Source organism: Dermochelys coriacea, chromosome 3 (genome assembly GCF_009764565.3).
Source record: "Dermochelys coriacea isolate rDerCor1 chromosome 3, rDerCor1.pri.v4, whole genome shotgun sequence".
NCBI lineage: Eukaryota > Metazoa > Chordata > Testudines > Dermochelyidae > Dermochelys > Dermochelys coriacea.
The window spans coordinates 74,174,144-74,186,926 of NC_050070.1; the positions used below are offsets into that span (position 1 = coordinate 74,174,144).

The following is a 12,783-nucleotide window of genomic DNA, read 5'->3' on the forward strand; positions in this document are numbered from 1 at the left end:
GTGGGCGAGGACTGGCCTGCCTCCGAAGGTCTGTGAAAGTGAGGGATCGTTGTCCAGGATGGGTTGTAGATCACTGATGATGCACTGGAGAGGTTTTAGCTGAGGACTGTATGTGATGCTCCAGTGGAGTTCTGTTGGTTTCTTTCTTGGGCTTGTCTCACAGCAGGAGGCTTCTGGGTACATATCTGGCTTTGTTGATCTGTTTCCTTATTTTCTCGTGCGGGTATCGTAGTTTTGAGAATGCTTGGTGAAGATCTTGTAGGTGTTGGTCTCTGCCTGAGGGGTTGGAGCAAATGCGGTTGTACCTTGGCGCTTGGCTGTAGACAATGGATCATGTGGTGTGTCCGGGATGGAAGGTGGAGGCATGAAGGTAGGCATAGCGGTTGGTGGGTTTTCGGTATAGGATGGTGTTAATGTGACCATCACTTATTTGCACCGTGGTGTCTAGAAAGTGGACCTCCCGTGTAGATTGGTCCAGGGTGAGGTTGATGATGGGGTGGAAGCTGTTGAAATCCTGGTGGAATTCTTCCAGGGTTTCCTTCCCATGGGTCAGGATGATGAAAATGTCATCAGTGTAGCATCGGTAGAGTTTTCCTGAGAAAACTACAATGCATTGGTGATCTTCCAGAAAACACCATCCTAGCCACCATGGATGTAGAGGCTCTCCACACAAACATCCCACACACAGGTGGAATACAAGTTGTCAGGAACAGTATCCCTGATGATGCCACAGCACAACTGGTTGCTGAGCTCTGTGACTTTATCCTCACACAAAATTATTTCAAATTTGGTGACAATATATACCTCCAGACCAGTGGCATCGCTATGGGCACCTGCATGGCCCCACAATATGCCAACATTTTTATGGCTGACCTGGAACAACACTTCCTCAGCTCTCGTCCACTCACGCCCCTTCTCTGCCTACACTACATTGATGACATCTTAGAATCATAGAATATCAGGGTTAGAATGGACCACAGGAGATCAACTAGTTCAACCTCCTGCTCATAGCAGGACCAATTCCCAATTTTTGCCCCAGATCCCTAAATGGCCCCCCAAGGATTGAACTCACAACCCTGGGTTTAGCAGGCCAATGCTCAAACCACTGAGCTATCCCTCCCTCCCAACAACACAGCAACACTATACAGGGATCACTCACCTGGCACTGAAATGCAGACATCTCTGGATGGAGCACAGCTGATGTGCAATAGCACTCAACAACACTACACAAGGATCACTCACCCAGCACTGAAACGATGCCACCTCTCGGGTAGGAATGCAGCAGCTGTTGAACAGCCACAGAGCGACACTTATCATCTGGACCCATGGATCTGACAAAGTGGGTATTCACCCATGAAAGCTTATGCTCCAATATGTCTGTTAGTCTATAAGGTGCCACAGGACTCTTTGACAGTTGATATAGTGTACTTGGACTTTCAGAAAGCCTTTTTGACAAGGTCCCACACCAAAGGCTCATAATCATAATAAGAAGTCGTGGGATAAGAAGGAAGGTCCTCTCATAGATCAGTAACTGGTTAAAAGATAGGAAAATTAGGATAGGAATAAATCATCAGTTTTCACAGTGGAGAGAGATAAATAGCGGGGTCTGCCAATCTGTACTGGGCCCACTGCTGTTCAACATACTCATAAATGATCTGGAAAAAGGGGTGAACAGTGAGGTGGCAAGTTTGCAGATGATACAAAATGACTCAATATAATTAAGGCCGTAGCTGACTGCAAAGAGTTAGAGAGGGATCTCACAAACCTGGTGAGCAGGCAACAAAATGACAGATGAAATTCAATGTTGATAAATGCAAAGTAATGTGCATTGGAAAACATCATTGGAAAACATAATCTCAACTACGAATACAAAATGATAGGGTCTAACTTAGCTGTTATTGCTCAAGAAAGAGATCTTGGAGTCATCATGAACAGTTCTCTGAAAATATCCACTCAATGTGCAGTGGCAGTCAAAAAAAGCTAACGAAGTTAGGAATATTAGGAAAGGGATAGATAATAAGACAGAAAATACCAGAATGTCATTATATAAATCCATAGTATGCCCATAACTTGAATACTGCACACAGTTCTGGTTGTCTCATCTCTAAAAAGATATCCTGAAATGGAACAAGTACAGAGAAGGGCAACAAAAATTATTAGGTGTATGGAACAGCTTTCATATGAGGAGAAATTAAAGTCTACAACTGTTCATCTTAGAAAAGAGACAACCAAAGGGGCATATGATAGAGGTTTATAAAATCATGAATGGTGTGGAGAAAGTGAATAAGGAAGTGTTATTTACTCCTTCACATGACACAAGAACCCAGGGTCACACAATGAAATTAATAGGAAGCAGTTTGAAAACAAACAGAAGGAAGTACTTCTTCACACAACACACAGTCAACCTGTGGAACTCCTTGCCAAGGGATGTTTGCAGGCCAAAACGATAACTGGGTTCAAAAAAAGGATTAGATAAGTTCATGGAGGATGGGACCATCAATGGCTATTAGCCAAGATGGTCAGGGATGCAACCCCATGCCCTGGGTATCTCTAAGCTTCTGACTGGATCTAAAGGTAGAGGAGGCCTGGGATTACTTCCATGTTTAAGAAGGATGAATTCAAACTGGAACAGGTACAGAGAAGGGCTACTAGGATGATCCGAGGAATGGAAAACTTGTCTTATGAAAGGAGATTCAAAGAGCTTGGCTTATTTAGCCTAACCAAAAGAAGACTGAGGGGAGATATGATTGCTCTCTGTAAATATATCAGAGGGATAAATACCAGGGAGGGAGAGGAATTATTTAAGCTCAGTACCAATGTGGACACAAGAACAAATGGATATAACCTGGCCATCAGGAAGTTTAGACTTGAAATTAGTCGAAGGTTTTTAACCATCAGAGGAGTGAAGTTCTGGAATAGCCTTCAAAGGGGAGCAGTGGGGACAAAAAACATATCTGGCTTCAAGACTAAGCTTGATAAATTTATGGAGGGAATAGTACAATGGGATAACCCAATTTTGGCAATTAATTGATCTTTGACTCTTAGCGGTAAGTATGCCAATGATCTGTGATGTTAGGGTTTATTACAGGAGTGAGTGAGTGAGATTCTGTGGCCTGCGTTGTGCAGGTCAGACTAGACGATCATGATGGTCCCTTCTGACCTTAAAGTCTATGAATCTAAGACTGCCAGAAGCTGAGAGTGGACAACAGGGATCACTCAAAATTGCTGTTCTGTTCATTCCCCTGAAGAAGCTAGGAATAGGTGACAGGGGATATATCACTTGATTACCTGTTCTGTTCATTCCGCCTGGGGCACCTGTCATTGGCCACTGTTGGAAGACAGGATACTGGACTAGATGGACCTTTGGTCTGACCTAGTATGGCCGTTCTTAAGAACTGTATTAGATCACTGATGTTTGCTTAGTGCAACTAGTGAAAGGTTTCATTATTCTAGCAACTACTCACAAATACCACAAAACCACATTTAAAAGTGAAGCTGGAAAGAACTCAAGCGAGATTAAACCCTAAAAACTTAGCACAGACACATGAGGTACACATTCAGTGTAGGCCTGCTCATTGGGAATGTTGCCACAAAACTTTGGAGATCATTAAGACAGAGGCAAAATACTTAGTTGAATAATAACTCAATAGAAAAGCAGTCCTCTTATGGTGTACTGTAGGGCAGCTAAAGGTAAGAGAGAAGAACAGCAGGCTCCTTTATGTATAGACAAACTGAGTTAATTTTGTATAGAACATAGATACTACAATAAATACCATGTGCATTACAAATGGATAACCTATTTAAATGCACCGATGTACTATGCAGAAAATGGTTTTGTTTTGAATCGGCTAGTAATGCAAGTAGAAAGGATTTTGTTGTGAAATGGCAAAGCTAATGTTAGTCTTGCTAGGAATTTTACTTGATTTCTGAAATCAAGAAGCCCATACGGAAAAAAAATAGGCACATTTTTAAAAGAAGCATATTCTAGATGTGTTTGTACCCCCTCCTTCAAAATTTACCTGATTTTAAGTTCTAAATTTAAGAAAGGTTATTAATCTTAAAGTCACTATTGTTATTGTAAGAAGGCCTTAGGCAGAAGTTGAACTGTAAGTTGGTAAGGTTTCTCCCTCCTCCCCCCAAAACAGAAAAGATACTAAACAAAGTTTAACATTGCTCACATTACCATGAAAGTCCATATTATTTGATCGCCACAGCAAGAGAATATTTTCTTTATTTATACATTTTGAATAGCTATAGTATCAAAAGATTTGCAACTTGCAACTAGCCTATGCCTAGTTTACAGCTCATAATATACTTGGCTAAGAGCAATGAAGGATGCAGTTTACCTTCAACATGGTAATATAGCAGTATTACACTAGTGGGATCTATAGAAATTTCTAGCCAGAAGTTGGTTACCTGAATTTCTGTTTCTAGGCTAGAATATATAAGCCCTTTACGGGTAAATGGGGATCTTAAAATAAAACAGATGGACCTCCACAGATATTTCTATTTATAGAAAAGATGAACCAGCTGAATTTGAAAGCTACCTACTAATCATTCTTAACAGAGATGAGCCACTGTATCACAGAATGAAGATGCGGGAGCCAAAGAAAGCTGCAATAGGTTCAAAAACTACCACTTGATACAGCTATTTATAAACTGATTGATGAATGACTTACAAAAGGTAACCCCAAAGTTGGGGCTAACTAGAATGGAATGGATGTAGCAGAGCTTAACAGCAGCCATTACAGCTCCCTGGGTTCCATTGCCGCCAAAGCAATTTCCCCCCACACAATTCACCCACTTTTGCTTTTAAGATCTTGACATGCTTGAAAATTCTATTTCCCTTGCAATTGTCCTTCTTTGTGAAGCAAACACCCTTTCCCATCATTTTTTTAATTATAGGAAAAGTGGCTCTGTTGTGTTGTATGTACACCTGCAGACTGGTTGCATGAATAAAAATAGGTGCCATGATAAAGATTGCTGCAGAATCACTATAAAACACTGGCTGAATGAAGTCCAAAGACAACACATTTTCCATTTGACTTCTCAGTAAGAGATGATATTTATTTAAAAATAAAACTTTCTGCAAATAACAAACAATTTAAGTGGATCATTTATTATCCTGAACAGATTTTACTGATTGTCTCCTTATTTGGCATAAATAAGACAGGTTATGAAACAGACTATATCAAATACATTATTTTCACATGCAGCTATCACACAGAGAATGCAGTCATTTAAATAAAGCATTTTATTGCTACAAGGGGGCAAACTTTAAGAGCACGACACCAAATTCCCACACAAACAGTGTATGAGAAGTGTCAAATGAAGACACCAGTGGATCAACCAAGATTTTGGCAATCACTTTTAGGAAAGTTTTAAAGCTTTTCTGTCTTTGGGAGGAAAGATTTCCACAGCAAAAGGTATGAAGAATTCTAAGAGAGAGGTGACCTCCTTCAAGTCTATACTGTACTCCTTTGCTATTTTCTCTGTGGTCCATGTTTGTGGAGAAAGTTTATGATTATTGAGAAGAGTCAGAACCTCCACCACAGAAATTTTGCCTTTGGGAATGCTCGGAATATCTAGATCCCTTAAATGACCAAGTTTTGTAAGTCTGTATTCCTGCTGTTTACTTGGGATACTTCCACCTTTGTCTTTTACCTAGTGTGGGAGGAGAAAAAAAAGTTCAAGTCAATCAGAGTTCTGTTTTGTGTGTATACTGCACATTTCCTGCCTATTTCTTTAATTAAAGTTTCCTTTTAAATTAAAAATAAGAGTCTCTCCAGTTTTTCCATTGTGAACACTTTGATCCTCATGGACTGCCTCTCTTTCTTAGACAGTAATCCAGTGGTTTTCAATCTTTTTTCATTTGTGGACCCCTAAAACATTTCAAATGGAGATGCAGACCCCTTTGGAAATCTGAGTAATTACTACCATAATCCAACACTACTTTATCCTCAAAGCACGGTGTTCTATATAGACCACAGTTTCAAAAACAGTTACCATGACCAAATGTTCAGTACCTAAATCAATAGCTTAGTTTTCTGAATAGCTGAACACCCACAATTTCCGCTGACGTCAGTAGGAGCTGCTGGTGCTTAGCACTGATTTAGGTGTTAATGTGAATGTAGATGCCTAATTTCAGGAAGAGATGTATGAAAGTTTTGTCCCATATATTTCAAGGTACTGAGCAGCACCAACTTCCATTGAAATCAGGTGTTCGGCGCTTTGCAGGATTAGGTTTTTAGCTTCTCTATTACCCAAGTAAAATGGAGATAACATTATTTACACACCTCACAGGGACATTATGGGGGATTCATTAACATTTCTAAAAATCATTTTATCTTAGATGGAAGGTGTTACAGAAACGCCAAATATAAGAGAGAGCAAAGTGGATGAGGAAATATCTTTTACTGGATCAACTTCCATTGGTGAAAGAGACAAGCTCTCAGCCTCCACAGAGCTCTTCTCCAGGTCAGGATATTATCTCATCCACCTTGTCTCTCTCACATCCTGGGGCCAATACCACTATAAACAAACAAACTGAAAACAAGCATAAGAGAGGCCTAGGACTAACTTTTTTTAATCTAATGCCAATATGTTGAGCCTTGCATGCAGATCACACAGACAATTGCTCTTAGTTCATCCATTTCATGGGGGAAAAAAATCTAAAAAATTGTACAGGAAAATATAAATAAAACATCTTACCATTTCCTCACCCAAACAGATACATGACTTCACTTAAAGGGACACCAGAGTTTTAAGTGATATTTTAATAATTTCTTTACTCTTGGTACTAGACTCTTTGCTCTCCAGCAGAAACACAAACCCTCTCCCACACAAGTTCCAATTTCTTCTACCACCTATAGCATCATTAGCAATTCTATTTCCCATCCCTTCCTGGCTGCTTAAACTTCTGGAAACCCAAATTTGTGAGTATACTTTGAGGACTGTGGCACAAGGAAGGTGCACACAGCTGGAGTCTCTATGTGACAGATGAACATGCCTGTACAGCTTCATACAGAGGAAGGAAAACTGGAGGCACAAAAAAAGGTTGATGGCACTCAAATAAGGAATGTGTCCCTGAAATTAGACTTCTATTAAACAACAACTGAAATACAAAACAGCAATAAAAAAAGCTCAGTTTCATCTATTAACAGCTAGTAAGCTACTAAGACGACAGACTTCATAAAGCCTATTCATCACATGAGCATTGGTATGTTGCTTTTATCATCTGAAAAGTGCTTGCAGCTATATCCATTACAGAAAGAAGACATGCTCACTTGCACAGGTGGATCTATGGAATCAACATAAACCTCTTTTAATAAGGCGAGAAGTTTGTCATCTTTTCTGCGAATTTCCTCTTGGATTTCTGGATCATCTAAGAAAAAAGATTTAAAGAAGAAAATCACTCTCTCTCGCTAATATTCTTGTTGGCTTATACTTCATGGTTTATAATGCCCAGGAGTAGGACCCCACCAAACTAATGGTCCATTCTGGTCTATTTCAGTCATAGGATTTTAAAAATCGTAAATTTCATGATTTCAGATATTTATATCTGAAATTTCACAGTGCTGTAATTGTAGGGGTTCTGACCCAAAAAGGGTTGTTGGGGGGTCACAAGGTTATTGTTGGGGGGGTTGCAGTACTGCTACCCTTATTTCTGCACTGCTGCCTTCAGAGATAAGCATCTGGAGAGTGGTGGCTCCTGGAGCCCAGTTCTGAAGGCAGAGCCACCGCCAGCAACAGCACAGAAGTAAGGATGGCATGATACGGTATTGCCATCCTTACTTCTGCGCTGCTGCCTTCAGAATTGGGCCTTTGGTCAGCAGCCACACTTTCCAGCTGCACAGCTCTGAGGGCAGCAGGCACAGAAATAAGGATGGCATGGTATGGTATTGCTAACCTTTCTTCTGTGCTGATTTCATGGGGAAGACCAGATTTCACAGTCCAAAACGTGTTTTTCATGGCTGTGAATTTGGTAGGGCCTTATCCATGAGACATCACACAACTTGAGTGAAAATGAAAGCATGTGAACACTTCCAGGGAAATCTCATTTTTGCATTAGTTCTGATATTCACAATACTTAATGTTATCTTGTACACAGGGAAAGGAGAATCAATTATGCCTATTCAAGGAAAGAAATTGCAATACTAAACAACAGTTAGGCCTGGTATACACCTGAAAATTATATCAATCTAGCTACATTGCTCAGGGGCTGAGAAAAATGTCATGCCCTACATGACATAGTTAGCTCAACCTAACACTCAGTGTAGACACAGCTGGGAATTCTTCCAGTGACCTACCTACCACTTCTTGGAGAGGTGGATTAACTACATTGATGGAAAAAACCCTTCCATGGTTGTAGGAAGCACCTATAGTCGTGTTACAGTGGCAGTATCACCGAATGCATCCGATGAAGTGAGCTGTAGCTCACAAAAGCTTATGCTCAAATACATTTGTTAGTCTCTACGGTGTCACAAATCCTCCTTTTCTTGTTGCGGCTACAGACTAACACGGCTGCTACTCTGAAAAAAGTACCACCGCTGTGCCACTTTTCAGAGTAGCAGCCGTGTTCGTCTGTATTCGCAAAAAAGAAAAGGAGGACTTGTGGCACCTTAGAGACTAACAAATGTATTTGAGCATAAGCTTTCGTGAGCTAGTGCCATCCCACCCCCCCCAACCCTCCAATACCCTTCATCCCACCCCCTCATAACCTCCCTATACCCTGCGTAACCCCCTCACGCCCTGCATGCTGCCCCCCCTCCCCGTAACCCCCATGTCCATACCCTGCATCCCAGCCCCGGAACCCCCGCCCCTCGCACATACCCTGCACCGCCCCGCCCCAGAAACCCCCAGGCCTCTACGACTGCCCGGCGCGTAATCCCCTCATAATCCCCCAGCAGGAACGCGCGCGCCCGACCGCCCCGTAACCCCCCGCACGCGCAGCGTGTAACCACCCCCCCACCCCCTGTAGCCCCGCCCCCCCCCAGTGGCTCCCCCTTGGGGCGCAGCGCCGGCCGCGGGCACTCACCGAGCAGCGGGCCCGGCCTGGCGACGGGGTGCCGGGGGGCGGACGTGGGCTTCTCCTTGCTGACCTCGCGGGTGGCCCGGCCCTCCAGGTTGAAGTTGCGGAACACGCGAGTCACCCGGCCGCCCATGACCTCCGTGCGGCAGCGGCCGCGAGCATGCGCACGGAGCAGCCCGCCCGCCAGCGCCCCACCTAGCGGGCCGGAGGACACCCCGCAGGCGCGGGAGGGATGGGGGAGGCGCGGCGAGGCAGCTGCTCGGAGCCGGGGCGGGGCGGCTGCGCGCTCGGGGGACGGGGCGGCCGGGGGCCTGCGGAGCGTCTCCCGCCAGTGTCTTTCATAGAATATCAGGGTTGGAAGGGACCGCAGGAGGTCATCTAGTCCAACCCCTTGCTCAAAGCAGGACCAATCCCCAATTTTTGCCCTGGATCCCTAAATGGCCCCCTCAAGGATTGAACTCACAACCCTGGGTTTAGCAGGCCAATGCTCAAGCCACTGAGCTATCCCTCCCCTTGTGCCTGGCACGTGGGCCACCGGCGACCTGGGGTCCGGTCCTTGAGCTAGTCCGGGCATCGGTCACTCCGTGCCTCAGTCCCCCCGTCTGGTGAGCTGTAGCTCACGGAAGCTTATGCTCTAATAAATGTGTTAGTCTCTAAGGTGCCCCAAGTCCTCCTTTTCTTTTTGCGGATACAGACTAACACGGCTGCTGCTCTGAAACCTGTCATTATGCAAGGCACTGAATTTAGCCTATAGAGTGGAAATCTGTCAACTTCATTTTTTTTCCACCAAATGCATCCGATGAAGTGAGCTGTAGCTCACGAAAGCGTATGCTCTAATAAGTTTGTTAGTCTCTAAGGTGCCACAAGTCCTCCTTTTCCTTTTGCGAATACAGACGAACACGGCTGCTGCTCTGAAACCAGTCCCCCCGTCTGTAACTTGATTGATGAATAATGGTGCTGCCCTGCCTTGTACTGATGAAAAGGCACCGAGGTGAGGGCAAAGTCGGGTTATTATTAATGCTTAAGGAGTAGGGGAGAAAAAGCAGCAGCAGCTGGCGACCAAAAAAAGAAAGAATCTAGCTGAGCTCAACACCGCCTCGCTTTAGCACGCTACCGCACCTCGCCTTGTTTTTCACTCTCTTCCTTCTTTCCCTCCGCTTTCTCGCCTGCTGCACAGGGTATTGGGAGGTTAGGTTATGACTGATCTCCGCAGAGGCACCTCTTTTCACTTTACTGTACCTATAAATACGTTGTAAGTATGATGTCTCCAAGCATCCAATTAATTTTTAAAAATAAAAGAATGATGTTCTGCCACGGAGAGATCCATTAATGTTTCATATGGGGATACTACAAATGCCTGAGTTTATATATATATATTTATATATATATATATATAAAAATCATATATGTATATTCTATTTGAAAACTCAAATGCATTTTTAATGTTTTGCAACAATAGTAATAGATCTCTCCATTATTACTGCCGTGGGAGAACATCTTTCTTTCGGCCTGTAAACACTTATGCACGTGAGTGGTCCTATGTTAGTCAACAAGGCTTCTTGTGTGGGTAAAATCAATGGTGTTCATAAGGGTGGGAGAGCCCTGTTTTTTTCTGATTTTTAGCTATGCTGAAAACCCAAATCTCAGATTGAAGTCAATCAATGGAAGCTCTGAGTAGTCACATAATTGAGAAACTGACCATGTGTTTGGCCATGGAGTCACCTCTCTTGGGGTACAGTTGGAAATATCCTCAAGGTGGCAGACTGGGCTAGGGTTTCCAACTTCCAGAGTTTTAATCACCAGAATGCCCACTAAAACCTCTCCAACGCATCTACAACCTATCCTGAAGGACGACCCATCACTCTCACAGATCTTGGGAGACAGGCCAGTCCTTGCTTACAGACAGCCCCCCAATCTGAAGCAAATACTCAGCAGCAACCACACACCACACAACAGAACCACTAACCCAGGAACCTATCCTTGCAACAAAGCCCGTTGCCAACTCTGTCCACATATCTATTCAGGGAACAACATCATAGGGCCTAATCACATCAGCCACACTATCAGAGGCTCGTTCACCTGCGCATCTACCAATGTGATATATGCCATCATGTGCCAGCAATGCCCCTCTGCCATGTACATTGGCCAAACTGGACAGTCTCTACGTAAAAGAATGAATGGACACAAATCAGATGTCAAGAATTATAACATTCAAAAACCAGTTGGAGAACACTTCAATCTCTCTGGTCACTCGATCACAGACCTAAGAGTGGCTATACTTCAACAAAAAAGCTTCAAAAATAGACTCCAACGAGAGACTGCTGAATTGGAATTAATTTGCAAACTGGATACAATTAACTTAGGCTTGAATAGAAACTGGGAATGGATGAGTCATTACACAAAGTAAAACTATTTTCCCATGTTATTTCTCCCCCCCACCCCACCCCCCACTGTTCCTCCGATATTCTTGTTAACTTCTGGAATTAGCCTACCTTGCTTGTCACCATGAAAGGTTTTCCTCCTCCTCCCCCCCCCCCCCCCCCCGCTGCTGGTGATGGCTTATCTTAAGCTCACGAAAGCTTATGCTCTAATAAATTTTAGTCTCTAAGGTGCCACAAGTACTCCTTTTCTTTTTGCGAATACAGACTAACACGGCTGCTACTCTGAAACTTATCTTAAGTGATCACTCTCCTTACAGTTTTCAGAGTAGCAGCCGTGTTAGTCTATATTCGCAAAAAGAAAAGGAGTACTTGTGGCCCAAATGCATCCGATGAAGTGAGCTGTAGCTCACGAAAGCTTATGCTCTAATAAATTTGTTAGTCTCTAAGGTGCCACAAGTACTCCTTTTCTTTCTCCTTACAGTGTGTATGATAAACCCATTGTTTCATGTTCTCTGTGTGTGTATATAAATCCTCTGTTTTTTCCACCAAATGCATCCGATGAAGTGAGCTGTAGCTCACGAAAGCTTATGCTCTAATAAATTTGTTAGTCTCTAAGGTGCCACAAGTACTGCTTTTCTCACTGCACAGTATGTGTGGTAATAGAGTTCAAAGATACTAAGGTCAGAAGGGACCATTCTGATCATCTAGTCCGACCTGCACAACGCAGGCCACAGAATCTCACCCACCCACTCCTGTGAAAAACCTCTCACCTATATCTGAGCTATTGAAGTCCTCAAATGGTGGTTTAAAGACTTCAAGGTGCAGAGAATCCTCCAGCAAGTGACCCAGGCCCCATGCTACAGAGGAAGGTGAAAAACCTCCAGAGCCTCTTCCAATCTGCCCTGGAGGAAAATTCCTTCCCAACCCCAAATATGGCGATCAGCTAAACCCTGAGCATATGGGCAAGATTCACCAGCCAGATACCCAAGAAAGAATTTTCTGTAGTAACTCAGATCCCACCCCATCTGACATCCCATCACAGGCCATTGGCCCTATTTACCATGAATATTTAAAGATCAATTAATTACCAAAATCATGTTATCCCAGGGATGTAGAAATTGCCAGACTGGATCAGACCAGTGGTCTGTCTAGTTCAGCATCACTAGGCAGTTAGTGGCTGACTTGGTTATGCCTTGAAGCAGAAGGATTTCTATCTCATAAATGTTTATCCTATTTAATGTAACCGTAATGTTTTTGTTCATATGAATGCCTTTTCTTGGTGTTCGTAGATCCTTGATGGTACAATATACATTACCATCCCTTTAAGAGAAGTCATAAATAATCCATTCTGCCTACAGACTGAAGGCACTG

At 43.3% G+C, this 12,783-nt stretch overlaps 1 protein-coding gene across 1 annotated transcript; it reads right to left on the reverse strand.

Moving 5' to 3' along the window:
• Nucleotides 1-5,033: 5,033 nt before the first annotated feature.
• On the reverse strand, nucleotides 5,034-9,330 carry NDUFAF4 (NADH:ubiquinone oxidoreductase complex assembly factor 4). The gene is made up of 3 exons (XM_038396217.2): nucleotides 9,038-9,330; nucleotides 7,287-7,384; nucleotides 5,034-5,664 (listed from the first exon to the last, which is right to left on the reverse strand). Exons 1-3 carry the CDS (start codon nucleotides 9,162-9,164, stop codon nucleotides 5,371-5,373), a joined length of 519 nt encoding a protein of 172 aa, XP_038252145.1. The 5' UTR covers nucleotides 9,165-9,330; the 3' UTR covers nucleotides 5,034-5,370.
• Nucleotides 9,331-12,783: the final 3,453 nt, after the last annotated feature.

Excerpts from the sequence above, each read along its gene's own strand:
- NDUFAF4 (XM_038396217.2), bottom strand. The coding sequence starts at position 9,164 with ATGGGCGGCCGGGTGACTCGCGTGTTCCGCAACTTCAACCTGGAGGGC. Across the intron at positions 7,385-9,037 it reads CAGGCCGGGCCCGCTGCTCG|ATGATCCAGAAATCCAAGAG; the intron begins GTGAGTGCCCGC and ends CTTTTTTCTTAG. Across the intron at positions 5,665-7,286 it reads CCATAGATCCACCTGTGCAA|GTAAAAGACAAAGGTGGAAG; the intron begins GTGAGCATGTCT and ends CTCCCACACTAG.